General features: G+C 37.7%; 1 protein-coding gene and 1 pseudogene across 7 annotated transcripts in view; one reads left to right on the top strand and one right to left on the bottom strand.

Annotated features, from left to right (window-relative positions):
- The window catches only part of SLC9B1 (solute carrier family 9 member B1), a 139,370-nt gene that overhangs the window by 52,628 nt on the left and 59,089 nt on the right, over positions 1 to 27,653 (top strand). For 4 of the 7 annotated variants that reach the window (XR_009211357.1, XM_058432521.1, XM_058432526.1 and 1 more), the window contains exons 3-5: positions 22,538 to 22,608; positions 25,064 to 25,206; positions 27,249 to 27,376. Coding sequence is in view for 6 of the 7 variants with exons in the window: in XM_058432521.1 (XP_058288504.1) it covers positions 22,538 to 22,608; positions 25,064 to 25,206; positions 27,249 to 27,376 (342 nt within the window). In the remaining variant the exon portion in view is untranslated. Of the gene's footprint in view, positions 1 to 22,437; positions 22,609 to 25,063; positions 25,207 to 27,248; positions 27,377 to 27,653 lie in introns of all 7 variants that reach the window. The other 3 variants (XM_032176287.2, XM_058432529.1, XM_058432532.1) reach the window with 1 other exon arrangement.
- Positions 10,664 to 12,039, bottom strand: LOC116482691 (actin-related protein 3B-like; annotated as a pseudogene).

Consider the following 27,653-nt stretch of genomic DNA (forward strand, 5'->3'; position numbering starts at 1 on the left):
CAGGCCTGAGCCACCATGCCCAATCTCTTTTGCTCTTTCTAAACTTCCTAAGGTGGACACTTAACTAATTTTCAGCCTATTTTTCAATATAAACATTTAAAGATATAAATTACCCTTTCAGTACTGCCTCAGCTCTATCTCACAAGTTTTGTTATGTAGTATTTCACTTCCAAATATCTTCTGATTTTTGTTTTCATGTCTTCTTTGACTGAAAAATTATTTAAGGTATGCCTTTAGTTTGAAAATGAAAGAAATTTACATTTTTTTCTATTATAAATTACATTTTGGTTACAGAGTATAAGCCGCATGTTATAATGTTTGTTTATTTGTTGTGATTTAATTCATAGGCTAGTATAGGTTCAGTTCTCCTAAGACTTTACCAGGCTTCAAAGTATATATATTCTCTAATTTGAGCATACAGCAGTCTATATATTTCCTTTAAATTAAGCTTTTTTAATACGGTGGTTAAAATCTGAGATAATCTTACTACATTTTGATTATCATTGACTCAGAGGTTTAAGTTTCTTCAAGGTTGAGGATTTAGCCATTTTTCTTTGTAATTCTGTCAATTTGTGCTTCATGTATTTTAAGGTTGAATTGTTACATGCATACATGTCTTTACATAATGACTTATTCCTCAGAATGTTTTTTGTCTTAAATTATAGTTTTTGATATGAAAATAGCTATATCAGCCATATATTGGTTAATATTTGTTTTATTTATCATTTACTCTTCTCATACCTTCAGAATTTTGTGTCTTCATGTTTTTAACTATTACAGGTTATACCTGGATTCTCATGTTTTTAATCCAGTCTTCAAGTGTCTGTCTTTAACTAATTTGGACCATTTAAGTTTATTGTGGTTATGGATAAATTTATATTTACTTCTGTCATCATATTTTGTGCTTTCTGTTAACCATATTATTTCTCTAATTCTTTTCCCCAATGCATTCTATTAGATTGATCAAGGTTTTTCCCCTCTATTTGTTTAAAAGTTGTATGTTCTAGTTCTGTTCTATTCACGATTACCCTTGAAATTTAATATGTGTACTTGAATTAACAAGTAATTTAAAAAACTAATTTTAAAATAAAATCACTAGTTTCATCTTGAAGGATGCATTAATTTTGATCACCCTCATTCGTCCCCAACTTATTGTTTTCCAGTACTTTTGTTCCAATTTATATTTTATCAGCTTTTTTGAAGTATAATATACAGACAACAAAATTTATTTATTTTAAATGCACATTTCGATGAGTTTTGGTAAATTTATAGAGTTGTACAACAATTACAAAAATTCAGTTTTTGAATACTTATATAATCTCAAAAAGTTTCCTCATGCTTATTTGCATTAAATCCTCACTCCCACCTACCCAAGTCCCAAGTAACAAATGATCTGCTTTCTTCATAGTTTTGCCTTCCATGAAAAGTTACATAGATTGTCTGGGCACAGTGGCTCACGCTGGTAATCCTAGCATTTTGGGAGGCCAAGGCGAGCAGATCACCTGAGCCCAGGAGTTCAAGACTAACCTAGGCAACATGGTGAAACCCCATCTCTACTAAAAATACAAAAATTAGCTGGGCATGTTGGCGCACCTGTCAGCTACTTGAAGGCTGAAGTGTGATGGATTACGTTTATTGATTTGCATATATTGAACCAGGCTTGCATCCCAGGGATGAAGCCGACTTGATAGTGGTGGACAAGCTTTTTGATGTGCTGCTGGATTCGGTTTGCCAGTATTTTATTGAGGATTTTTGCATTGATGTTCATCAGGGATATTGGTCTAAAATTCTCTTTTTTTGTTGTGTCTCTGCCAGGCTTTGGTATCGGGATGATGCTGGCCTCATAAAATGTGTTAGGGAGGATTCCCTCTTTTTCTATTCGTTGGAATACTTTTAGAAGGAATGGTACCAGCTCCTCTTTGTACCCCGGTAGAATTCGGCTGTGAATCCATCTGGTCCTGGGCTTTTTTTCGTTGGTAAGCTAATTAATTATTGCCTCAATTTCAGAGCCTGTTATTGGTCTATTCAGGGATTCAACTTCTTCCTGGTTTAGTCTTGGGAGGGTGTATTTGTCCAGGAATTTATCCATTTCTTCTAGATTTTCTAGTTTATTTGTGTAGAGGTGTTTATAGTATTCTCTGATGGTAGTTTGTATTTCCATGGGATCGGTGGTGAAATCCCCTTTATCATTTTTTATTGCATCTATTTGATTCTTCTCTCTTTTCTTCTTTATTAGTCTTGCTAGTGGTCTATCAATTTTGTTGATCTTTTCAAAAAACCAGCTCCTGGATTCATTGATTTTTTGAAGAGTTTTTTTGTGTCTCTATCTCCTTCAGTTCTGCTCTGATCTTAGTTATTTCTTGCCTTCTGCTAGATTTTGAATGTGTTTGCTCTTGCTTCTCTAGTTCTTTTAATTATGATGTTAGGGTGTTGATTTTAGATCTTTCCTGTTTTCTCTTGTGGTTATTTACTGCTATAAATTTCCCTCTACACACTGCTTTAAATGTGTCCCAGAGATTCTGATATGTTGTGTCTTCGTTCTCGTTGGTTTCAAAGAACGTCTTTATTTCTGCCTTCATTTCGTTATTTACCCAATAGTCATTCAGGAGCAGGTTGTTCAGTTTCCATGTATTTGTGTGGTTTTGAGTGAGTTTCTTAATCCTGAGTTCTAATTTGATTGCACTGTGGTCTGGGAGACAGTTTGTTGTGATTTCTGTTCTTTTACATTTGCTGAGGAGTGCTTTACTTCTAACCATGTGGTAAATTTTGGAATCAGTGAGATGTGGCGCTGAGAAGAATGTACATTCTGTTGATTTGGGGTGGAGGGTTCTGTAGATGTCTATTAGGTCTGCTTGTTGCAGAGCTGAGTTCAAGTCCTGGAAATCCTTGTTAACATTCTGTCTCATTGATCTGTCTAATATTGACAGTGGGGTGTTAAAGTCTCTCATTATTATTGTGTGGATGTCTAAGTCTCTTTGTAGGTCTCTAAGGACTTGCTTTATGAATCTGGGTGCTCCTGTATTGGGTGCATGTATAGTTAGGATATTTAGATCTTCTTGTTGCATTGATCCCTTTACCATTATATAATGGCCTTCTTTGTCTCTTTTGTTCTTTGTTGGTTTAAAGTCTGTTTTATCAGAGACTAGGATTGCAACCCCTGCTATTTTTCGCTTTCCATTTGCTTGGTAGATCCTCCTCCATCCCTTTATTTTGAGCCTATGTGTGTCTCTGCACGTGAGATGGGTCTCCTGAATACAGCACACTGATGGATCTTGACTCTTTATCCAGTTTGCCAGTCTGTGTCTTTTAATTGGGGCATTTAGCCCATTTACATTTAAAGTTAATATTGTTATGTGTGAATTTGATCCTGTCATTATGATGTTAGCTGGTTATTTTGCTCGTTAGTTGATGCAGTTTCTTCCTAGGATCGATGGTCTTTACAATTTGGCATGTTTTTGTGTGGCTGGTACTGGTTATTGCTTTCCATGTTTAGTGCTTCCTTCAGGAGCTCTTTTAGGGCAGGCCTGGTGGTGACAAAATCTCTCAGCATTTGCGTGTCTATAAAGGATTTTATTTCTCCTTCACTTATGAAGCTTAGTTTGGCTGGATATGAAATTCTGAGTTGAAAATTCTTTTCTTTAAGAATGTTGAATATTGGCCCCCACTCTCTTCTGGCTTGTAGGGTTTCTGCCAAGAGATCTGCTGTTAGTCCGATGTGCTTCCCTTTGTGGGTAACCCGACCTTTCTCTCTGGCTGCCCTTAACATTTTTCCCTTCATTTCAACTTTGGTGAATCTGACAATTATGTGTCTTGGGGTTGCTCTTCTTGAGGAGTATCTTTGTGGTGTTTTCTGTATTTCCTGAATTTGAATGTTGGCCTGCCTTACTAGGTTGGGGAAGTTCTCCTGAATAATATCCTGAAGAGTGTTTCCCAACTTTGTTCCATTCTCCCCATCACTTTCAAGTACACCAATCAAACTTAGATTTGGTCTTTTCACATAGTCCCATATTTCTTGGAGGCTTTGTTCATTTCTTTTTACTCTTTTTCCCTAACTTTCCCTTCTCACTTCATTTCATTCATTTGATCTTCTGTCACTGATACCCTTTCTTCCACTTGATCGAATCGGCTACGGAAGCTTGTGCATGCGTCATGTAGTTCTTGTGCCATGGTTTTCAGCTCCGTCAGGTCATTTAAGGTCTTCTCTATGCTGTTTATTCTAGTTAGCCATTCATCTAATCTTTGTTCAAGGTTTTTAGCTTCCTTGCAATGGGTTCGAGCATTCTCCTTTAGCTCGGAGAAGTTTGTTATTATTGACCTTCTAAAGCCTACTTCTGTCAACTCGTCAAAGTCATTCTCCGTCCAGCTTTGTTCCATTGCTGGCGAGGAGCTGCGATCCTTTGGAGGAGAAGAGGTGCTCTGGTTTTTTGAATTTTCAGCTTGTCTGCTCTGGTTTCCCCCCTTCTTTGTGGTTTTATCTACCTTTGGTCATTGATGATGGTGACCTACACATGGGGTTTTGGTGTGGATGTCCTTTTTGTTGATGATGTTCCTTTCTGTTAGTTTTCCTTCTAACAATCAGGACCCTCAGCTGCAGGTCTGTTGGAGTTTGCTGGAGGTCCACTCCAGACCCTGTTTGCCTGGGTGTCACCAATGGAGGCTGCAGAACAGCAAATATTGCTGCCTGATCCTTCCTCTGGAAGCTTCATCTCAGAGGGACACCTGGCTGTATGAGGTGTCAGTCAGTCCCTACTGGCAGCTCCGTCCATTCTTAAAGTTCAAATTCCATGCTGGAGAACCACTGCTCTCTTCAGAGCTGTCAGACAGGGACGTTTAAGTCTGCAGAAGTTTCTGCTGCCTTTTATTCAGCTATACCCTGCCCCCAGAGGTGGAGTCTACAGAGGCTGCCAGGCCTTGTTGAGCTGCAGTGACCTCCACCCAGTTCGAGCTTCCCAGCTGCTTTGTTTACCTACTCAAGCCTCAGCAATGGTGGACGCCCCTCCCTCAGCCCAGGCTGCTGCCTTGCAGTTTGATATCGGACTGCTGCGCTAGCAGTAAGCAAGGCTCTGTGGGCATGGGACCCACCAAGCCAGGCATGGGATATAATCTCCTGGTGTGCCATTTGCTAAGACCATTGGAAAAGCACAGTATTAGGGTGGGAGTGTCCGGATTTTCCAGGTACCGTCTGTCACGGCTTCCCTTGGCTAGGAAAGGGAAATCCCCTGACCCCTTGTACGGCTTCCCAGGTGAGGCGACGCCCCACCCTGCTTTGGCTCACCCTCTGTGGGCTGCACCCACTGTCCAACCACTCCCAGTGAGATGAACCAGGTACCTCAGTTGGAAATGCAGAAATCACCTGTCTTCTACATCAAGTATGCTGAGAGCTGCAGACAGGAGCTGTTCCTATTCGGCCATCTTGGAACGATCCTTTCTTTTCATTTATTTAAGAAATATTTGAAAAGCAAAGATTTCATCATCTTGATGAAGTCCAATTTATCAGTTTTTCTTTTATGGAACATGTTTTTGATATTATATCTAAGAAACCTTTTCTTAGTCCAAGGTCATAAATATTTTCTCCTATATTTTTTTCCTAGAAGTTTTACAGTTTTAGCTCGTACAATTAGGTCTACGATCCATTTTAGTTAATTTTTATATATGACCTAAGGATCTAGGTTTAGTTTTTGTAAATGAATAACCAGTTCTCATAGAATCATTTGTTGAAAGAACATCTTTTTCCTATTGAATTGTCTTAGCATCTTTGATGAAAATTAATTGACTATTTATGTGGGTTGGATTCTGAACTCCACTTAGTTCCATTGATCTATCTCTCTTAATGTGGATTCTACACTGTCTTGACTACGGTTGCTTTACACTGAATTTTTAAAAAAGGCAATATTAAGTACTCTAACTTCATTCTTACTTAGCAAGATGGTTTTGGCTATTCTAGGTATTTTTGTATTTCTATATAATTTTAGAATCAGCTTGTCAATTTTTCCAATAATCTTTCTAGACTTTTGGCAGGAATTGCAGTTAATTTGTAGATCAATTGACATCTAACAATATTGAGTCATCTAATCCATTAACATGATATATCTCTCCATTTATTTAGGCATTTATCTGAGTGATGTTTTTTAGTTTTCAGTGCAAAGGTTTCACACTTATTTTGTTAAATTTATATTCCTAATTATTATTGCTATAGTAGAGTGTCTCTACCAAAACTCATGTTGGAATGCTTAAGAGGTGGGGCCTAACTGGAAGTGTTTGGGTCTTGAGAGCTCTTTCTTTGTGGGCAGCTTGGTACTATTCTTACACTGGTGAGTGAGTTCTCACTCTTGTGAGATTAGTTCTCTCAGGAATGGATTAGTTACCATGAGAATGAGTTGCTATATGGTGAGGTCACACTTCATGCTTGGCCTCCTGGTACATGCCTACTCCCCTTTGACCTTCTTCTATCATGTTGTGACACAACACTAAAGCTTTCACCAGAACCCAAGCAGATGCCAGTGTCATTCTTTCCAGCCTGCAGAACTGCAAGCCAAATATACCTCTTTATAAATTACTCAGTCTCCGTTATTCTGTTATAGCAACACAAAATGGACTAAGACAGAAAATTGGTACTGAGAGTGGGATGTTGCTATTTGGATACTCAAAAATGCAGAAGCGTCATTGGAACTCGGTGATGGGCAGAAGTTGGAAAAGTTTGAAGGAGCAGACTAGGAAAAGACTGTATTGCCATAAACAGAGCATTAAGGATAATTTCAGTGAGGGCTCAGAAGACAACAAAAAGACGAGAGAAAGTTTAGAATTTCCTAGAGATTGGTTAAGTAGTCATTACCACAATGCTGATAAAAATATGGACAGCAAAGGCCATTCTAATGAGATCTCAGATAGAAATGAGGAACAAGGTATTAGGAACTGGAGACCAAGTCATCCTTGTTAGACCATAGCAAAAATTTGGCTGTGTTGTTTCTAAGGCTTTGTGCCCTAAGGTTTTGTGGAAGGCCAAACTTAAGAGTGATGAACTAGGGTACCTGGCAGAAGAAATTTCTAAGCAAAATATAGAGCAGCTATGTAGTTACTCCTTACTACATTCAGTGAAATGCAAAATGACAAGGGAAGCAAGCATAAAAATTTGAAAATTAATAGCCTGGCCATGTGGTAGAGAATGAAAGAGCATTTTCAGGAGAGGAATCTAAGGGTGCAGCAGAACAACCAATACTAAAGAGATTAGCACTGAGAGAAGAAAGCCAGTTGATAATTATTGAGACAATTTTTTAAAGGCCCTGAAGACATTTCAGAAATTTTTGAGGTTGCCTCTCCAGAGGTCTAGGAGGACATAATGGTTTTAAGAGACAGAACCCATGCATCACTGCCCTATGCTGTTTTGAGATCCTGCTCCCCAAATTCTGGCACAGCCCTCAGCAGCCACCCCAGCCATGGCACAATCATACCCAGGTGTGGCTCAGGCTGCCATTCCACAAGATACAAACCATAAACCTTGGTGGCACGCAGTCATGGATCAAGCAGCCTCAGATACAGCTCATGACAGCACTCCGGAGGGTGCAAGCGGTAAGCCTTGATGGCATTTACAACCATGTGGTACTAGTTTTGCAGATGTGCAGAATACAAGAGAAGTGGAGGCATGGTGGCTTCCACCTAGATTTTAAGGAATGTACTGAAAAGACTGGGAGCTCAGGTGGAGATTTGTTGCAGGGCCAGAGCCACTGCAGTGTACCTCCCCTAGGGCAATGCTGAGCAGAAATGTAGGGTTGGAGCTGCCACAAAGAGTCTGTACCAGGGCAATGCCTAGTGAATCCATGAAGTGGACCACCAGTGGGACTCCAGAACTATAGAGCCATTGCCACCATACAACCTCAGCCTGGAAAAGCCACAGGTATCCAACTCCAACCAGTGAGAGCAGCCGTGTGGCTATGCCCAACAAAGCAATGGAGGTGGAACTGCCCAAGGCTTTAGGGATAAAAACTCCCCACTGTGCCCAGGAGGTAGCACGTGGAGTGGATAATTATTCTGGAGCTTTAAGATTTAGTGTCTGCCCTGCTGAGTTTTGAACTTGCTCGAGGCCTGTCACCTCTTTCTTCTTTTGGCCTATTTCTCCCTTTTGGAATGGGACTGTCTGCCATATGACTATTCCACCATTGTATCTTGGAAGTAAATAACTTGTTGTTGTTTTTTTTTATTTTATTTTACAGGCTCATAGCTAGAAGGAACTTGCCTTGAGTCTTATATGAGACTTTGGACTTTGACCTTTGAATTGTTGCTGGAATACATTAAGACTCTGGGGACCATTGAGATTGAATAATTACATTTTATAGTGTAAGAGGGACATGAGTTTGGGGTTCCAAGGGTGGAATGCCATGGTTTCCGTGTCTCTGCCAAAAATCATGTTGGAACCTTTAAGAGGTAGGGCCTAATGGGAGATGCTTGGGTCATGGGGGCTCTGCCATTTTGAGCAGCTTGGTACAGTCCTCATATAGTGAATGAGTTCTTGCTCTCATGAAACTGGATTGGTTCCTGTGGGAATAGATTAGTTACCCTGAGAATGGATTGTTATAAAGCAACCCATTGTACAAGGTTGTACCTTGTGTTTGGCCTCTTGGCACATTCCCACTTCCTCTTTGGTCTTCTGCCATGTTGTGATGCACTGCTAAAGCCCTCACAAGAAGCTAAGCAGATACTGGTGTCATGCTTCTTGAACTTCCCAGTCTGGAGAAACATGAGCTAAATAAACCTCTTTATACAGTCTCAGATATTCTATTGTAACAACATAAAACAAACTAAGACATTTATTTTTGATGCTATTGTGATTGGAATTGTTTTCTTTATTTCATCTTTGTATTGTTTGTTGCTACTACATATATAACCGATTTTTGTATATTGATCATATACTCTCCAAACTTTCTAAGCCCCCCTCTTAGTTCTCATAAGTCTGGGAGGGGGTGTGGTATGTGGGTGTGTATGTGGGTGTGTTCCTTAGGATTTTCTGTATACAAGGCTAACAATAAAAAGAGTTGTCTTTTTTCCATACTTTTTTTCCTTGACTATTGAACAAACTAAGACCTGTGGTGCATTGTTAAATAGAAGTGGTAAACACAGATATCTTTGCATGTTTCCTAATCTAGAGGGAAGCACATTTTTACCATTAAGTATGTTGGCTATAGGCTTCTGGTAGATGCCTTGATCATTTGAAGAAGTTCCCTTCTATTCATAAGTTGATGAGATTTTTTTTAATATATGAGTGTTGAATTCTGTCAAATGCTTTTCTGTCTCTTATTGAGGTGATCATATGGTTTTGTCCTTTATTCTGTTAATATAGTTTATTACATTGATTTTTGGATGTTAAGTCAACCTCACATTCCTGAGATAAACTTCATTTGATTATGGTATAAAATCCTTTTCTTATGTTGCTCAATTACGTTTGCTAATATTTGGTTAAGAATTTTTATGTCTAGGTTCACAAGGGATATTGGTATATAGCTGTGTTTTCTTGTAATGTCTTTGTCTTGTTTTGATATCAGGGTAGTATTGATATCAAATGAAATAAAGTTAGTTGGGAAGTTTCCTTCCTCCTCTATTTCCTGAATAAAGTTTTTGTAACATTGGTATTATTTCCTCCCTTAATAGTTTGATAGAATTCACCAGTGAAGTATATTTTTTCTCTATAGGAAGATTTGAAATTACTGATGCAATTTCTTTACTTGATATTGGTATTTGTTTTTTTTTTCCTTTTTCCTTGAGTCAGTTTTGGTAATTTGTGTCTTTCTAAGAATTGTTCTATTTTGTCTAAGTTGTCCAATTTTTTGCCTTAAAGTTATTATGCTGTTTTCTTAACATCCTTTTAAGGGTAGGGTCTGTGGTGATATTTCTCTTTGATTCTTGATTTTGGGAATTAGTGTCTTCTTTCTTTTTTCTTGGTCAATGTAACTAAATATTATTTATCTGCTTGACTTTCTGAAATAAGCAATTTTGGATTTCTTTGGTTGTTTTTAATGTTATCCTGTTCTGTATTTATCGTTTTCCACTGTGACCTTTTTATTTCATACATCCTACTTACTTTTGGCTTGGTTTACTCATCTTTTTCTAGAGTCTTAAGATGGAAGTTTTAATTTTCAATTTTAGATTATTTTTCTTTCTGTTTTTAAAGCTATACAATTTCCTCTATACACTGCTTTAATTGCATCCTGTAAATAATGCTATGTTATTGGTTTTTTGTATTTTAAGTTTATAACATTTTATTTATAAAAATAGGCTGGGGGAAAAGGATTTATACCACTGCATTCTTTCCTGGGGGAGAACTATTTTGGGCCATTTTTGAAATTTTTTTCCTCTTAACAATTTTCGAAGTCACATTTGAATTCCTTCAGAATGGTATTTGTCAACAAAAAAGCTCAAGTGAAAAGGAGGAGGGAAACTGGGGAAGCGTGAAGAAAGGGAGTGAGAGAAGAAGGAGTGGACATACAACAGTCAACACATAAAGAAATGGCTTTTACTGAAATGACTCTGCCCTGTGCCTCATGCACTAGGTAATGCAAGCATGCTGCTCAGACATCAACACCAAATGTCATTTAGAAATGGTAGTCTTCTCTGAGTTCTGAAGGACACTTGTTCCCCAACATGACACTACTAAATGATGCTTTCAAGGCAGACACTAAGACATTACTCCAAAGAGAAGGCTGTGGTGGCAGATGCTGGGGCCATATTATTCGTAGTCCTTCTTGGTGTGACAGGCCTGAAATAACTCCAGAGTTGAGGCTAGCACTAAGCTTCCAAACCATAAGGCATAGTGCTGCATGTGATGGATTACCACCCGAACCTCTGCAAGCTTAGGTTTGATTCTCCTACCACTGAGCTCCTTAGTGAGTTTTAATCTGGTATGTACCACTCTTCAAATCTCTCTGTAATTGAGGTTCAAATCCCCGAATATGGTCAAACCCCTTGAAAGAACAACATTCTTATACAGTGGACAATGCACATCAATGGGACAGTTTTGTATTCATCAACAACATTCAAGATGGATTCCATAAAGTCTGGGTTGGCAAACTCTGGGTAAAAAAATATTTCAGGTTGCAGGAACCTTTTGTAACCAACATCTGTTATGAACTTCTCCTGGTTGATCACATTGATACCTGTGTACTGTTTGATCCACTTCCAGGGATCCACATCATGCTTAGCAAATTCCTTGACTATATCAGGGCAAATGTAACAGTATTTCTCCTTAATGCCTTTTGTGGTCTCCAGTGACTTCTCAAGAGGGATTCCTACCTCCCTCTCCCTTAGCAGCTGTTGAATGAAATACACAGTATCACCTACAATCAGGATGTGATTGATGCAGCTCCCAATTACATAACCTTCCACAACTTGGAGAACATGGGTGACTCCATCTCCTTTGTCAATGACTATACTCATTAACATACATTCACCCACTTGTTGAGATGTCCAAGATACTGCCAAGGCCAGTACCTCCTGAACTGCAATGTAGAATCCTGGTACATTAAATAATTCAAACATAATTTCTGTAAAAATGCTCTGTATTTTCTAGTGTATTCAGTGGAAGTTCTGTCATTAAAAAATAATGGTCCTCAGATTCTGCTCAAAGATATTTAAAAACCACTTGCTCCATGGACCTTTCCATAATATCCCAGTCTTCAGTGATTCCATGTCATATTGACCACTTTGTAGCATACATAGATTTATCAATGGCTTCATCCTGTATGAAAAAGTCAAGGTCATCAACTCCCCTCAACATTCTCCTTTGGGCTTTGTCAACTACCTTTGCCGACTCTCTGATAGAAATACATGAAAGAATAGTAAACTATGGCTCAGTGTTGCCTGCATAGCCAAGCTTGGAATATCTACTGAGGTGATCACAGGGCTGAGACCCAGAGCAGTGGGTGCAGCTCAACCTCCAGGTGTGGGCTGGATGCCAGGGGCTGAGAGCAAGGCAATGGAGGAGCCAGGGTGGGCACCAAGTGGCTCTTATCAGATGCCACAATCTGCCACACAGGAAGGCAGGAATCCCGCCATGCTTGGAATACACAGCACTTAGCCCCACTGGCCACCCTGGAGCACCCTGCCACCATCCACTTGGCAACCCACTCACCCCATACACCACGTCTCCTGTGTGTTTCCACTTTTATTCATTTTAAGATATATTGTAGCTGGGTGCAGCAAACCACATGGCACGTGTATACCTATGTAACAAACCTGCACGTTCTGCACATGTATCCCAGAACTTAAAGTACAATAAATTTTAAAAAAGGAATATTTTAAAGGATCAACCTACTATTTGACAGTCATGGAAATAGTGAATGGGAATTAAAGGGAAAAAAATAAGTTAGCAAAGGAAGGGAAGAGGAAACGGAAAAAGAAAGGGAAGGAAAAGGAAAAGGGAAATATAAGAAAAGAGCCAAATAAATAAATAAATAAATAAACAAATAAGTGACTGAAAGTCTGGGAGTTGGCAAATACTATTCAGACAACACTGACAAAATAGGCCTCTTGCTAAAAATAGCAGAATGCACAAAGCATAGGAGCAGCCTGTCTGTCCTGAGAGGCTGGGGAGGTTTAGGAAAAGAGGCTGGGGAGATTTGAGACAGATCTGAAGTATGTAGTCAGTTTTTGCTTGGTGAAAAAAGTAATCATGGGTGATTCAGAAAAAGGAAGATACTTACATAGTAATTGTTTTGTACCTTTTTTTAGTCTTGTATTACTTTCATAAAATTATCTTTGCATCAAAATTTATTAACACTTTCAGGACTCCTTGTATGCAAAATTCATTGAATTGCATTTCTTAATTTGTGATCGCACTGGTAATTTATCTAGCACAATGAGCTGAACATGTGTCTTTATGTTTAAAGGGAAAAATAAAATTCAAAACAGCATATTCGATGTAATTTATGATTAGATAATAGAGAAATATCAATTTTAATATATTTTTTAGAAAGTAAAGCTTAGGCCTGTCACGGTGGCTCATGCCTGTAATCCCAGCACTTTGGGAGGCTGAGGCGGGCGGATCACCTGAGGTTGGGAGTTCAAGACCAGCCTGACCAACATGGAGAAACCCTGTCTCTACTAAAAATACCAAATTAGCCGGGTATGGTGCTGCATGCCCTGTAATCCCAGCTACTTGGGAGGCTGAGGCAGGAGAGTCGCTTGAACCCAGGAGGTGGAAGTTGTGGTGAGCCGAGATCACGCCATTGCACTCCAGCCTGGGCAACAAGAGTGAAACTCCATCTCAAAAAAATAAATAAATAAATAAAATAAAGCTTAATGAAAATTTCTTATTAGCAGAACTACTAAAAAAATATAGTGACTCTAAACTCATATCTTACCATGCAGTAGGAGATGTGTATCAGAATTTAAGCAGCAGAGAAATCATTTTTAACTTTTTTTTATTTTTACTTATCAAAAAACCATATGAGCTAAAAATAACAAGGCTTCCTAAAATGTACAAACCTCACCACAGCTTTATCATACTGTTTTTTGGGGGGGTTTGCTATTTTAAAATATAAAATAATTCTTCAATATAACTCACAATTATTTAAGTATCAGCAATACTTTGTTATTTATATTAATAAATTCTGCTTCCTTTTGTGAGATTAATTGCTCCATAGCCTTTGCCAGTCTGTTTCTGGGCATTTTACTATTTCTCTACTCAGAGTTGTAATTGCCCTTTACCTATCCTTCTTAATCAGAACATCTTTCCTTTATACCACTTTTTAAAAAATAAATTTAATACTTAATTCAATTTAATATTTCTAAATAAACATATATATATATATCTATAATATAGTCAAGTTCATTAGGAATATATGTGTGATTTCTCACATTTCTTTAATGTCCAAAAAGATATCCCACTGCATATATGTTTTCTGGTGGGTTTTAATGTACATATTATTTATTATTCTTTTTTCATGACACTAGTGCTTCTCAAATTATCTATGATGAAGAAACAGATGTGGTTTTTTGTTTTGTTTTTCTTTTATAAAAAAAACTTTTATTTTGGGTTCAGGGGTACATGTTCAGGTTTGTAACATAGGTAAACTTGTGTCATGTGGGTTTGTTGTACAGATTATTTTGTCACCTAGGGACTAAGCTTAGTAGATTAATACCCAATTGTTTTTGTTTTTAATTTCCTATTTGATGTAGACTGATATTTACTTTTTATAAGATACAGTGTCAAATTGCTATAGAAGTTTGTAACCACTCTCCATTTCTGTGTTTGTCTTGTCACTGAGAACAAATCCTTGGCACCAGCCAAGCAGGCCCCTGACCAACAGCACAGGGGAGCGTCCTTCCGGCTCCTTGCTTCCTGTCAGCGTTCCACTCACTAGACAAGTGCCTGAACCACCCCCTTCTCTTGTCTATTGATATTCAAGCAAAATCTCAATGCAAAAAGAGAATCCATGATGTAATTAGAGAAGATAAAGTGTTCTTTTCGCATATATCCTAAAAAATATCTTTCCTCAAAAATGTCAAAAATTATATTACCAGAAATGTTCTGATTCTCCTAGAATGCAAGAATTCCTGGAAGAACATCTTAACAGATTGCAATGTTCTTTCATGCTCACTAGTTCATTTTATTGTAACAAAACCTATTTATGTTGGCAGGAGATAATTTTTTTATCCCCATTTTACAGACAATAAAACTGACAGGTTAAAAAAATTACATATATATATACTAATTACACTTGTGTTTTCTTCTTTCACCCATAATTACCATTTGCATATATATATATGTCTCCTAATCTCCTATCCTTTTACATTCAACCTGCTTGTTTTATCTAAAGTTTGTTTCTTGTAGGCACCATATAGCTGAATCTTGTTTTTTTAAAGTCCTGTACAGTAGTAGTTGCCTTTTTATTTTAGTTCATTCACATAATTATTGATATGGTTGGACTTGCATTTAACATTTTGTTATTTGTTTTCTATGTGTCATGTTTTTTTGTTTTTCTTTTCTTACATTACTGCTTCTTTCATGTTAACCAAGTATTTTTAGTGCCCTATTTCAATTTCTCTGTTGATTTTTTTTTTTTTTTTTTTTTGAGACAGAGTCATGTTCTGTCGCCCAGGCTGGAAGTGCAGTGGCGGGATCTTGGCTCACTGCAAGCTCCACCTCCTGAGTTCATGCCATTCTCCTGCCTCAGCCTCCCGAGTAGCTGGGACTACAGGTGCCCGCCACCACTCCTGGCTAATTTTTTTGTATTTTCAGTAGACATGGGGTTTCACCATGTTAGCCAGGATAGTCTCCATCTCCTGACCTTGTGATCTGCCCACCACGGCCTCCCAAAGTGCTGGGATTACAGGTGTGAGCCACTGCGCCCGGCTTCTCTGGGGCTTACTTTTTTTAAGAGACAGTGGCATGGTCATAGCTTATTGCAGCCTCAAACTCCTGGGCTCAATCAGTCCTCTCATCTTTGCCTGTCAAGTAGCTGGGACTACAGGCATGTGTCATCACACCTGGGTAATTTTGCTTAAATTTTTTAGAGACAGGTGTATTAGTCCATTCTTGCATTGCTTTCAAATACCTGAGACTCAATAATTTATAAGAGGTTTAATTGCCTCACAGTTCTTCAGGCTGTACAGGAAGCATAGAGGCTTCTGCTTCTGGGAAGGCTTCAGGAAGCTTACAATCATGGCAGAAGGCAAAGACATGTCACATAGCGAAAGCAGGAGTAAAAGAGCAAGGGGCAGTGCCACACACTTTTAAATGATGAGATCTCACAAGAATTTACTCACTGCCCCAAGGATAGCACCAAGAGGATGGTACTAACCATTCATGAGAAATCTGCCCCCATCATCCATTCACCTCCCAGCAGGACCTATCTCCAACATTGGGGATAACAATTCAACATGAGATTTGGGCAGGGACACATATCCAAACTATATCAACAGAGTTTCATTGTGTTGCTAGGGCTAGTCTCAAACTCCTAGCCTCAAGCAATACTTCTATCTCAGCCTCCCAAGTACCTTTGGGGATTATAATAATCAGTCATCTTCACTTTTTACAATCTACTTTGGTTTAATAATTTTTACTTAATTCCAGTGTTATATAGCAACTTTGATCCAATGTACCTCTTACATGCTATGAACTCAGCAGTATTGTTATAGTTATTGCCTATAATAATCAGATGCTTTTTTTAAAAAAAGAGATGAAATCAGAATATGCACACACACACACACACACACACACAATCTTTTATACTTACAAATTTATTTACCATTTCCAGTGCCGTTTATTCCTTATAGGTTCAAGTTGCCATCTGGTGTCATATCCTTTTATCTTAAAAGCATTTTCTTTAGTGTTTCTTTAGCAAGGATAAGTTCTCTTTATTTTTATTTATCTGGAAATGTCTTTATTTCAGCTCCATTTTTGAAGGATCATTTAACTGGATACAGAATTCTTAATTGACAGTTATTTTTCTCTCCACTTTTGAAATGTTGCTTCATAAGGCCTCCATTTTTTTCAGATAAAAATGCCAGTATTGATCATATTATTGTTCCCCTGTATGTGATAAGTCATCTCTTGCTACTTTCATGATTTTCTTATTATCCTTGGTTTTCACCAATTTGACAATGATGGCTCTAGGTGTGAATCTCTTTGTGTTTATCCTACTTGAGATTTGTTGAACTTCTTATATCTGAAGATTAATGTTTTTCATAGCATTTTTGAAGTTTTCAGACATTACGCTTTCAAATATTTTTCTGCCCTCTTATCTCTCTCTTCTCCTGGAATTCCCATTATGCATATGTTAGTGCTCTTGATGGTATCCCATAAGTTTCTGAGGATCTGTTTATTATCCTTCATTCTTTTTTCTTTTTGTTCTTCAGATTGATTAACCTCTATTGGTCTATCTTCAAGTTCACTGGTACTTTCTTTCACAAGGTCAAATATGCTATTGAACCTTGCTAGTGATTTTTTCACTTTAACTGTTGTACTTTTCAGTTCTAGATTCTATTTTTAAACATATTCTGTCTCCTATTCATATTCCCTATTAGACAGCACATTATCATATTTTTAATTTGAACATATTTATAATATATACTTTGAAAACTTTCTTTCTAAATCCAATATCTGAATTGAGACAGTTTCTATTCACTGCTTTTTTTTCCAGAGTATGAGCCATATTTTCCTGTTTCCTTACATGTCTGATAATTTTTAATTGAAAACTAAACACTTTAATTATACATTATAGCAAATCTGGATTTGGTTTTTATTTGTGATTGTTTTTGTTGTTGTTATTGTTTTGGTAATTGGCCTATACTTGTGCTGTGTAACCTTCTGCCCAGTGGTTTTCAGCAGTGATGTCTTTTATATTGTGTTGTTGTTGTTATTGTTGTTTTAGCCTGTCTTTCTAGGGATTTCCTTTTTTTTTTTTTTTTTTTTTTGAGACGGAGTCTCGCTCTGTCACCCAGGCTGGAGTGCAGTGGCACGATCTTGGCTCACTGCAAGCTCCGCCTCCCGGGTTCACGCCATTCTCCTGCCTCAGCCTCTCCGAGTAGCTGGGACTACAGGCGCCCGCCACCACGCCCGGCTAATTTTTTGTATTTTTAGTAGAGAGGGGGTTTCACCATGGTCTCGATCTCCTGACCTCGTGATCCGCCCGCCTCGGCCTCCCAAAGTGCTGGGATTACAAGCGTGAGCCACCGCGCCCGGCCTAGGGATTTCCTTTGTGTCTGTTGCATAGCTTGGTTTTGGAGAGACATTATGTTAAAGCTAGTAAGGCTTCCACTCTCTGCCAAATAATCTGTGGGTGGGTGGGTGAATGCATTCAAAGTTGCAATTAATACTCAAGTCTTACTTCATTTTTACTTTTTGTCATACTTTCTTGAGTCTTTCCTGCACTTCTATACTTTTCCAATCGGCCGTATATGTGTGGAGAACTTATCTCAAACTTTCTATGATTCTCTCCTTTCCAGGATCTCTCTTTTTTTTTTTTTTGAGTAATACTCAGGTTTTTAATTTATTATAGTGAATGGATACAAAGCAAAATTAGCAAAGGGAAAAAGTTGAATGTGGTAAAGTCTGGAGGATACCAGGCACAAACTTCCTGGAATCATCTCCTATGGAGTTACAAGGATGTGTTTCTCTTCCCCAGCAGGAAATTTTGACAGCACATGTGCAATGTCGTCTACCGGGACCAGAGTCTCATTAGAGACTCAGTACTCAGGATTTTACGGAGGTTACTCTCCTTCACATATACCAGAATTCCAGACTCCCAGAAGAAAAGCAGCTGTTCAGAGTAAACCACATTGTTTGTATAAACAGTTTAGGCACAGTGAGCCACTCCTCTCAGTGAGAGAACTGGAACTTGGAACTGGAAACTCTAGCCTTGCATGTGGGTCTTTCTTTTCTTTGCTTGCTTGCTTGCTTGCTTGCTTTCTTTCTTTCTTTCTTTCTTTCTTTCTCTTTGTTTCTTTCTCTCTCTCTTTCTTCCTCTTTCTTTCTCTCTCTCTCTCTCTCTCTCTCTTTCTTTCTTTTTTAATTTTACTTTGAGTTCCAGGATACATGTGCAGAACGTGCAGTTTGTTACACAGGTATACTTGTGCCATGGTGGTTTGCTGCACCTATTGACCCTCAGGATCTCTCATTTAAATTTTTGTCGTGTCTTCTACTTCCCCAGTTGAAACTGCAACCTCAGACTAGCAAAACTGCAATTCTCTCTGTTCATTCCCAGACCACTCTGCTATATTTAACTGGCAAAACCATTGATTTCTTCCCTCTACTCCATACCAAATCCACCCCTGCCCCCAGCCCTAACAGGAAAGCTGCTGGGTTTTACATGCAGCTTCAAACTGGTAAAACTACAGTTTTTCCCAACTGAGCTTCGGGATGAGAAGAGAGATGGGAGTGTATTAGTCCGTTTTCATTCTGCTGATAAAGACATACCCAAGACTGGGAAGAAAAAGAGGTTTAATTGGACTTATAGTTCCAGATGGCTGGGGAGGCCTCAGAATCATGGTGGGAGATGAAAGGCACTTCTTACTTGGTGGCAGCAAGAGAAAATGAGGAAGATGCAAAAGCGGAAACCCCTGATAAAGCCATCAGATCTTGTGAGACTTATTCACTACCACGAGAACAGTATGGGGGGAACCACCCCCATGATTCAATTATCTCCCACCAGGTCTCTCCCACAACACATGGGAATTATGGGAGTACAATTCAAGATGAGATTTGGATGGGGACACAAAGCCAAACCATATCAGGGAGCAACCCCAGTCAGGAAGGGCTCAGACTTTTACCAATCCTACCCAAAACCCTAACACTTTTTTCAAGAATAAATGCTTCTTAAATTTGATAACTGCCTTTGATGAGTTTTCAGGGTCCTGAAATGATTGTTTTTGGTATTTCTGCAATTTTGGGGGGGAGTTTTGGTGTGGAAATAAATTGCCAACCTTTTCATGTCACCTCCCAACCTTATCTTTATATCCTCTGATTAATAATTTTCATTAGTAATGTGTTACACAACCAATACTTGTTTAGACTAACCTACATTTTACCAATTTCTTTGCACATTGTTCCTTCCTTTTTGGTTCTATGTCATATTTCTAAAGCATATCTTTCAGTAGATTTGTCCCTGGTAAAAAATGGCATATGTTCTTAAGTGTATTTGTTTGACAATATCTTTCATTTGTCTTTTGTTCGAGTGACAGTTAACTGGCTACAGAATTCAACATTGCATGGTTTCTTTATCTCTGTACTTTGAAGATGTTATTTAATTATCTTCCATCTTCTATTGTTGCTGATAAGAATTGAGAATCTGCTCTATTGTTTATTCGATTATGATTAATCTCTCTCTGTCTAGATTCTTTAAGATTTTATTTTTGCCTTTGGTAGTCTATAGTTTCTCAACATTTTATCTAAGTATCTATTTTTACTTAATCCTGATTAGAACTCATGTGACTTCCTGTGTCCAAATCAATAAAAACCCTAATCAATTCTGTAAAATTTGAAGCCAGTTTTCTTCTCAAATATTATATCTTCTTCATTCTTTCAATTATGTTTCTGAAACTACCATTAGTTGTGTTTTAGATCTTTTCCATAATCTAAATCTCTCATTTTCCACCTCGGTTTTTTGTGTGTGTGCTATGCTCTTAAGTAATTTCCTCATATCTACTACTTTGCTGTGTTCTCTCTTCAGCCATGTCTAGACTGCTATTTGGGTACTTAGTGGGTTTTATTATTATTATTATTATTATACCTTAAGTTTTAGGGTACATGTGCACAATGTGCAGGTTTGTTACATATGTATCCATGTGCTTAGTGGGTTTTTTTTAGTTGAGTAAATTTTAAAGTTTTTTCTAGATGTTCTATTTAATTATTTTACAATACTTCCAAGTAATTTCTTCTTCTCATGTCTCCAATTTTTAAAAATTGTCTCTAGTCCCTTTGAAAATACATATTTTATAGTGTCTATCTAGTGGTTCTATTAGCTGAGGTATTTAGACATCTAATCCCATTCTTTGTTGTATCTGTTAACTTTTGCTCATGGGATATTTCTTATTTTAAGTTAGATTCACTTGGCTTTACCTTTGAGACTTTATGCAGTCTGGGATCAGGAGTGTCATTAGAGATTTTTTGAATTAGCATCTACTAAGTGTTCTAGGGATACTTCTATGCAGGGACACTTTTATGGTAGGTTTAGAACTTTGGGATCCCTAACTTGTGCACATAATGTGATTTGAGCCCTACACATAAGTTGGATGAGGCCAGTTTTACATATGAATTCTCAAAAAAGACTTTGCCACCCAGAGACCAGCTAAGACAAACTGCCTTGTCTTCTCAATTTGTCAGTAGGATGACATTTTCTGGTCCGTGTTTTTTATTTTTTTGTTTTTTGTTTTGTTTTGTTTTGTTTTCTTGAGATGGAGTTTTGCTCTTGTCACCCAGGCTGGAGTGAAGTGGCGCCATCTCAGCTCACTGCAATGTCCGCCTCCTGAGTTGAAGCAATTCTCCTACCTCAGCCTCCCAAGTAGCTGGGATTACAGGCATGCGCCACCAGGCCAGGCTAATTGTTTGTATCTTTAATAGAGACAGCGTTTCACCGTGTTGGTCAGGCTCATCTTGAACTCCTGACCTTGGGTGATCCGCCCGCCTCGGCCTCCCAAAGTGCTGGGATTACAGGCACGAGCCACTATGCCCAGCCTGGTCCATTCTTTTAGTAAGAGTTTAGCCCTCAAGGCTTCCAGTTTTGCAGAATGACAATAATCAGAGGGGAGGAGGAAAGAAACTTTGTTCTAACTTTCTACCTGGAGTGAGTCAAAATCCTCCTCTTTTACCCTGGCAAATTCTATACAGCCAGAAAGGGGTCATAGCTAAAAAATTCATGTAAGCTGTTTTAAGAATATTAAAAGCATTAGCAATTATGATTCATAGCAAATAAAGGTAGCCATTTAATTAGCATATGGAAATTTACCATGTTATTGTCTGTCCTTTACGGAAACCTATGGATTCCTCAGTGAGTAGCACCTAGTTGCCAGAAACAAGATGTCTAGTAACTTACACCTACTCATCTTATCTACCTCTACCTCCTACACATAATCTAAGATACTTTATATTTATTCCCACAAAATCTAGGTTCATTTCTTCCAGCCATTACCTCGTCTAATACATTTATGCCAAATATTGGTTGAATTATCATTTCAATACAAAGATTTAGTAGGTTCCTGTTAAAAGATTTGGCACCTTAACACTGTGATCTTCAATAAGGTTGTGAATTCTTATCACAGCCAATCATCCTCTTATTTTCCATCCTGATGAAAAAGTTATTTTAAAATATAAAATGAAGTAAATCTCATCATATTGCCATGATGTTTTTAACTATCATATATTATAAGTTAGCATTTTCAAGAGTTCACATATAGGTTTTTTTTATTTTTTTATTTTTTTATTGAGACTGAGTCTCACTGTCACCCAGGCTGGAGTGCAGTGGCACAATCTTGGCTCACTGCAACCTCCACCTCCCGGATTCAAGCAATTCTCCTGACTCAGCCTCCCATGTAGCTAGGATTACAGGCACTCACCACCATGCCTGGCTAATTTTTGCATTTTTAGTAGAGACGGGATTTCACTGTGTTGGCCAGGCTGGTCTCAAACTCCTGACCTCATGTGATCCAGCCTGCCTCAGCCTCCCAAAGTGCTGGGATTAAGGCGTGAGCCACTGCACCTGGCCCACATATAGGTTTTAAATATTTTTAAAATGAAAACACTTTGTTTAAAACCTACTTCATAAATTGACAGGTTATTTGGAATATATGTTAAGCAGATATCTCTTTCACCAAACTAGTAAGCAATGTTGATCTATACCATGTATCATTTTACAGAACTGGCTATTAGTATATATGATAAAAGAGAATTGATCCTTTGTTTGTATACATCTATGTGTACGTAGATATATAGCTGCATGCTTTTTTGTATTTCAGGAGTTACACTGTTTGTGATATGGTGTATGACCTGGTCAATCTTAGGCTCTGAAGCTCTCCCTGGTGGAAATTTATTTGGATTGTTAATTATTTTTTATAGTGCCATTATTGGGGGAAAAATTTTACAACGCATTAGAATACCTTTAGTGCCTCCACTTCCACCTCTTCTTGGTAAGTATATAATTAGCTCTCTTTTCTTTATTATTGACTATATGCAAATTTTGAACATTTTCTTGTTGAATTAGTTATAATTCAGAAATATTTCAATGTAGTATGTTTTATATAGTTTCTTCATGTATGTATTTACTGTATGTGTGTGTGTGTGTGTGTACAGCTCCTTTATAGATGCATTTATTTCTCTGTCTACATATATACACTCACAAGTTTTATCCAAAATTTATTTTTAAAATAAATTTAATATCCTTAGCACATTATTCCTGTTGCTTTATTGTTTAATAGAATCTTTAAAAATTTTAGATTCACGGAGTACATGTGCAGGTTTGGAACATGGATATATTGCATAATGGTGAGATTTGGGCTCTAGTGAACCCATCACCAAATAGTGAATACTATACCCAATAGGTAATTCTTCAACCTTAACCCTCCAACCCTCTCTCCTTTTGGACTCCCCAGTGTCTATTATTTCCATCTTTATGTCCATATGTACCCATTGTTTAGCTCCCACATATAAGTGAGAACATGTGGTATTTGATTTTTCTGTTTCTGAGTTATTTCACTTAGGATAATGGTGTTCAGCTCTATCCATGTTGCTGCAAAGGACATGATGTCATTCTTTTTTATGACTGCATCGTATTCCATTGTTTATATGTACCACATTTTCTTTATTTAGTCATTTAAGTTGATTCCATGTCTTTTTATTGTGAGTAGTGCTACAATGAACATATGTGTATATATGTCTTTATGGAAGAATGATTCACATGTTGAACCATCCTTGTATTTCTGGAGTAAAACCCACTTAACTATATTATCTTTTTGATGTACTATTAAATTCATTTTGCTAGTTGAGAATTTTTGCATCTATGTTCATCAGGGATATTGACCAGTAGTGTGTGTGTGTGTGTGTGCGTGTGTGTGTGTGTGTGTATGGCTTTGCCTGATTTGGGTATAATTGTGATACTAGATTCATAGAATGTGTTAGGGAGGGAGGCCCTCCTTGATTTTTTCGGATTAAGGTTCAGTCACCTTTGACCCTGAACTAGTATTCTAGTGGATTGTACCATGACCCTGAACTAGTGGATTGTACAATGAATAAATGAATGAATACAAATTATTGTAAAATAAAATTTTGTTAAGTATATGATAACCAAACAAATGCATGACAATAAACAATGTGATGTGACAACTCTTAGCCAGCCTACCATATTTATGATTGTTTTTGAACTGCATAGTGGGAGGAGGTGCTCCTTACAATTTTCACTTTGTAAACATTTATTCTTTGATTTTAACCATCACCGCTATAACCACCATCACTCGTGAATTCACCAAAAATTAAGTAAATAATCATCTTATTTGTTTTTATAAAACTTTGTAAAATGTATGTAGAGCTCACATGTATTTCACTGTTTAATACTAGAAGTGTTTTGGATCTTTATTTAGAAGTTTGGTGATGTTTTTTGACCAGAAACATGCTGTAGGAAATTGACTCTTGTTTATATCACTTAGCCTATGCTAAAATTGGTTTTGTTATATACGATTTTACTCAAAGTTGCCATTTCCAATAACCTATCGATGATGTTAAGTGAGAACTTACTGTATTCAAATGTATCTAAATATTCAGTAAAGTGGGCCAGGCATGGTGGCTCATGCCCATAATCCCAGCACTTTGGGAGGCCAAGGCAGGAGGATCACCTGAGCCCAGGAGTTCAAAACCAGCCTGGGCAACATAGCAGACCTTGCCTTTACAAAATATTAAAAATTTTTCTGGGTCTCAGCTGCTCAGGAGGCTAAGGCAAGAGGATCACTTGAGCTCAGTAGGTTAAGCCTACAGTGAGCCATGTTTGCATCACTGCACTCACCTTGGACAACAGAATGAGACCCTGTCCCCAAAAATAAATATATATTCAGTACACTGTCAGTAGAGAGAATCTCTACATCTTATCTCTGCTGTCCCTTCTGTATCCACAATTTTCTTGCAGCACCTTCTAAGTATTTATTGAATCATTTTCCTCCTCTCCAAACTTTCTCTTTTGCTCTAGCTTAGGCTGTTTGTTTCCAACTTTTGCGTGGACTGTGGCAGAGCCTTCAATTTGGTCTCTGTCTCCAGTTTTATCCCTAACTAATTCACCAAGGCCTAAAACCTTCCCATGGTGCCTTACTTTGCCAAAGTGGAGGGAGACCTTTCTATGTTCTGGCCCACCAAACTCATTCTCCTCCCTCCTTTCCTTGCCCTGTATGTTCCAGCAACACTAAATTAATTGTTGAACCCCATTTAGGTGTATTGTTTCTTATCGCCATTCCTTTATTCATGCTGCCTTCCCTACTTGCTTGTAACCTGCCTTTTACCAAAATAATGAGAGACATAGTGCATTAGAGAAGAAAGTAAACATTTCCGTTTTCTTTCTCAGAAAAATGAACTGTCATGTATCTTTATTTTCTTTCTTTTAAGGGATGTTACTGGCTGGTTTTACAATTAGGAATGTTCCATTCATCAATGAACATGTCCATGTTTCTAAGACATGGTCTTCAATTTTAAGAAGCATTGCCCTTACCATTATTCTAATACAAGCTGGGCTTGGACTCGATCCACAGGTAGATTTACAATTACAAATCGAGTAAGGTTATTTCAAATATTAGAGGATGATAAGAAAGAAAAAGAGGGAAAAATTTTGTTTACCTGTTCCAAGTGGAGTCTGTAAACAAACCTAAGATAAAGAAAAAAAGGCCGAGCATGGTGGCTCATGCCTGTAATCTACAAAAATTAGCCGAGCGTGGTGGCATTTACCTGGTAATCCCAGCTACTCTGGAGGCTGAGGCAAAAGAATCGCTTGAACCTGAGCAACGGAGGTTGCAGTGAGCTGAGATAGTGCCACTGTACTCCAGCCTGGGGGACAGAGTGAGACTCCATCTCAAAAAAACAAAACAAACAAACAAAGAAAAAAACAGAAGAAAAAATGACTGTATAGAAATATTGGCACCTTAGTGGCACATATACACCATGGAATACTATGCAGCCATAAAAAAAATGAAGAGTTCATGTCCTTTGTGGGGACATGGATGAAACTGGAAACCATCATTGTCAGTAAACTATCACAAGGACAAAAAACCGAACACCACATGTTCTCACTCATAGGTGGGAATTGAACAATGAGAACACATGGACACAGGAAGGGGAACATCACACTCTGGGGACTGTTGTGGGGTGGGGGGAGGGGGGAGGGATGGCATTAGGAGATATACCTAATGCTAAATGATGAGTTAATGGGTACAGCACACCAACATGGCACATATATATGTTACATGTATACATATGTAACAAACCTGCACATTGTGCACATGTACCCTAAAACTTAAAGTATAATATTAATAAAAAAAAAAAGAAATTGGCACCTTAATTTCTATTTCTAGCCATCATAATCACTGATATGAAGAGAACTGACTGTGTTGTAAGGTCTTTATTAGTGATCTAATAATTTGCACAGAGATAAATGTTATGTAGCACCTATATTATTTGGGAGGCTCTTCTATGGAGAACTATGTACTTTTCAGTTAACATAGGGTAAGAAAAACCTTATAAAATTCTTTTTCTTTTTTTAGGGAGATTAAGAATTTCAGTAATTTTTTATGATGTTTTCTCCACAGGATTATGTTCCTGATTATCTTTGCATTATTGTAAAATCTAATATTTTAAAGCATTTCTTAAAATATTACATTCTAGGGATCATAAATCCTATCTATAAGAAGATGACTATTCATGAATATGACAGCCACTCAAATAAATGTAGCAAATGTGGTTTAATAGAAATAGCTCAAGAGCATAAATAATTATAGCCAATGAGATTATATTCTCCAGTAGAAAGTATGAACCAAGGAGAAAATTGAAAAGTTCTCCCTTTTTTTTTTTTTTTTTTTTTTTTCTGAGACGGAGTCTCGCTCTGTCACCCAGGCTGGAGTGCAGTGGCGCAATCTCGGCTCACTGCAAGCTCCACCTCCCGAGTTCACGCCATTCCCCTGCCTCAGCCTCTCCAAGTAGCTGGGACTACAGGCGCCCGCCACCATGCCCGGCTAATTTTTTTTTTTTGTATTTTTAGTAGAGACGGGGTTTCACCGTGGTCTCGATCTCCTGACCTCGTGATCCGCCCGCCTCGGCCTCCCAAAGTGCTGGGATTACGAGCGTGAGCCACAGCGCCCGGCCAAGTTTTCCCTTTTAAAATGAATTATGTAGTTTTTAAGTTATTTTCTTTGGCATGTTGGTATTCTATTTATACTTATTAAGTTAATCAAACAGTTCATATCAAAAAGTTAATGGGAAAACACTAATAGGACACTATTATTATACTATTTATTAGGAAAGTTTGGGAAGGTAGCATTAGCTATTTAATCACAGTAAAATTGATCTTTTAATAATTAAAATACAATAATATTTTATAAAAGATGAAATTGTTTATAATCCAACCTATGATGACATATAAAATATAATAGAGTTCAAAGTCCAGTGGGACAATCTGTTGAAATGAGATTTCGTTTAGTGAAAGCTTCTTATGAAAAAAAGACTTTATAGTTCGACATTTGTTAAAATAATTTTCTTGTTGGCCATTGTAAATGTATCTAAATGTGACTGTTTTGTATTTCAGGCTTTGAGGCATTTGAAGGTGGTTTGTTTCAGATTGGCTGTAGGTCCATGCCTTATGGAGGCAAGTGCAGCTGCTGTTTTTTCCCACTTCATTATGAAATTTCCCTGGCAATGGGCATTTCTATTAGGGTAATTTCTTTCTCATTTTTTCTTTTGGAAATATTCAATTAAGGATGCTTGGTTAAAACTGTTAAAATATTCAGAATGTTGTATAGAAAAGCTCTATTAAAATTCATTTCACAGTGTTAAAATCCTTGGAAAGCAGTTGATTAAAAGCAGAGCCATGTCCCAAATTGTACGAATTTTTTTTAACAAACATTCATAGCCCCTAAATGTTTATCATCAAGAAAATTCACATGATCAATTTATTCCTTTTCATCTGTATTATAACATATCTGTATGTTTT

This window comes from Hylobates moloch, unplaced genomic scaffold, assembly GCF_009828535.3.
Source record: "Hylobates moloch isolate HMO894 unplaced genomic scaffold, HMol_V3 SCAFFOLD_2, whole genome shotgun sequence".
NCBI lineage: Eukaryota > Metazoa > Chordata > Mammalia > Primates > Hylobatidae > Hylobates > Hylobates moloch.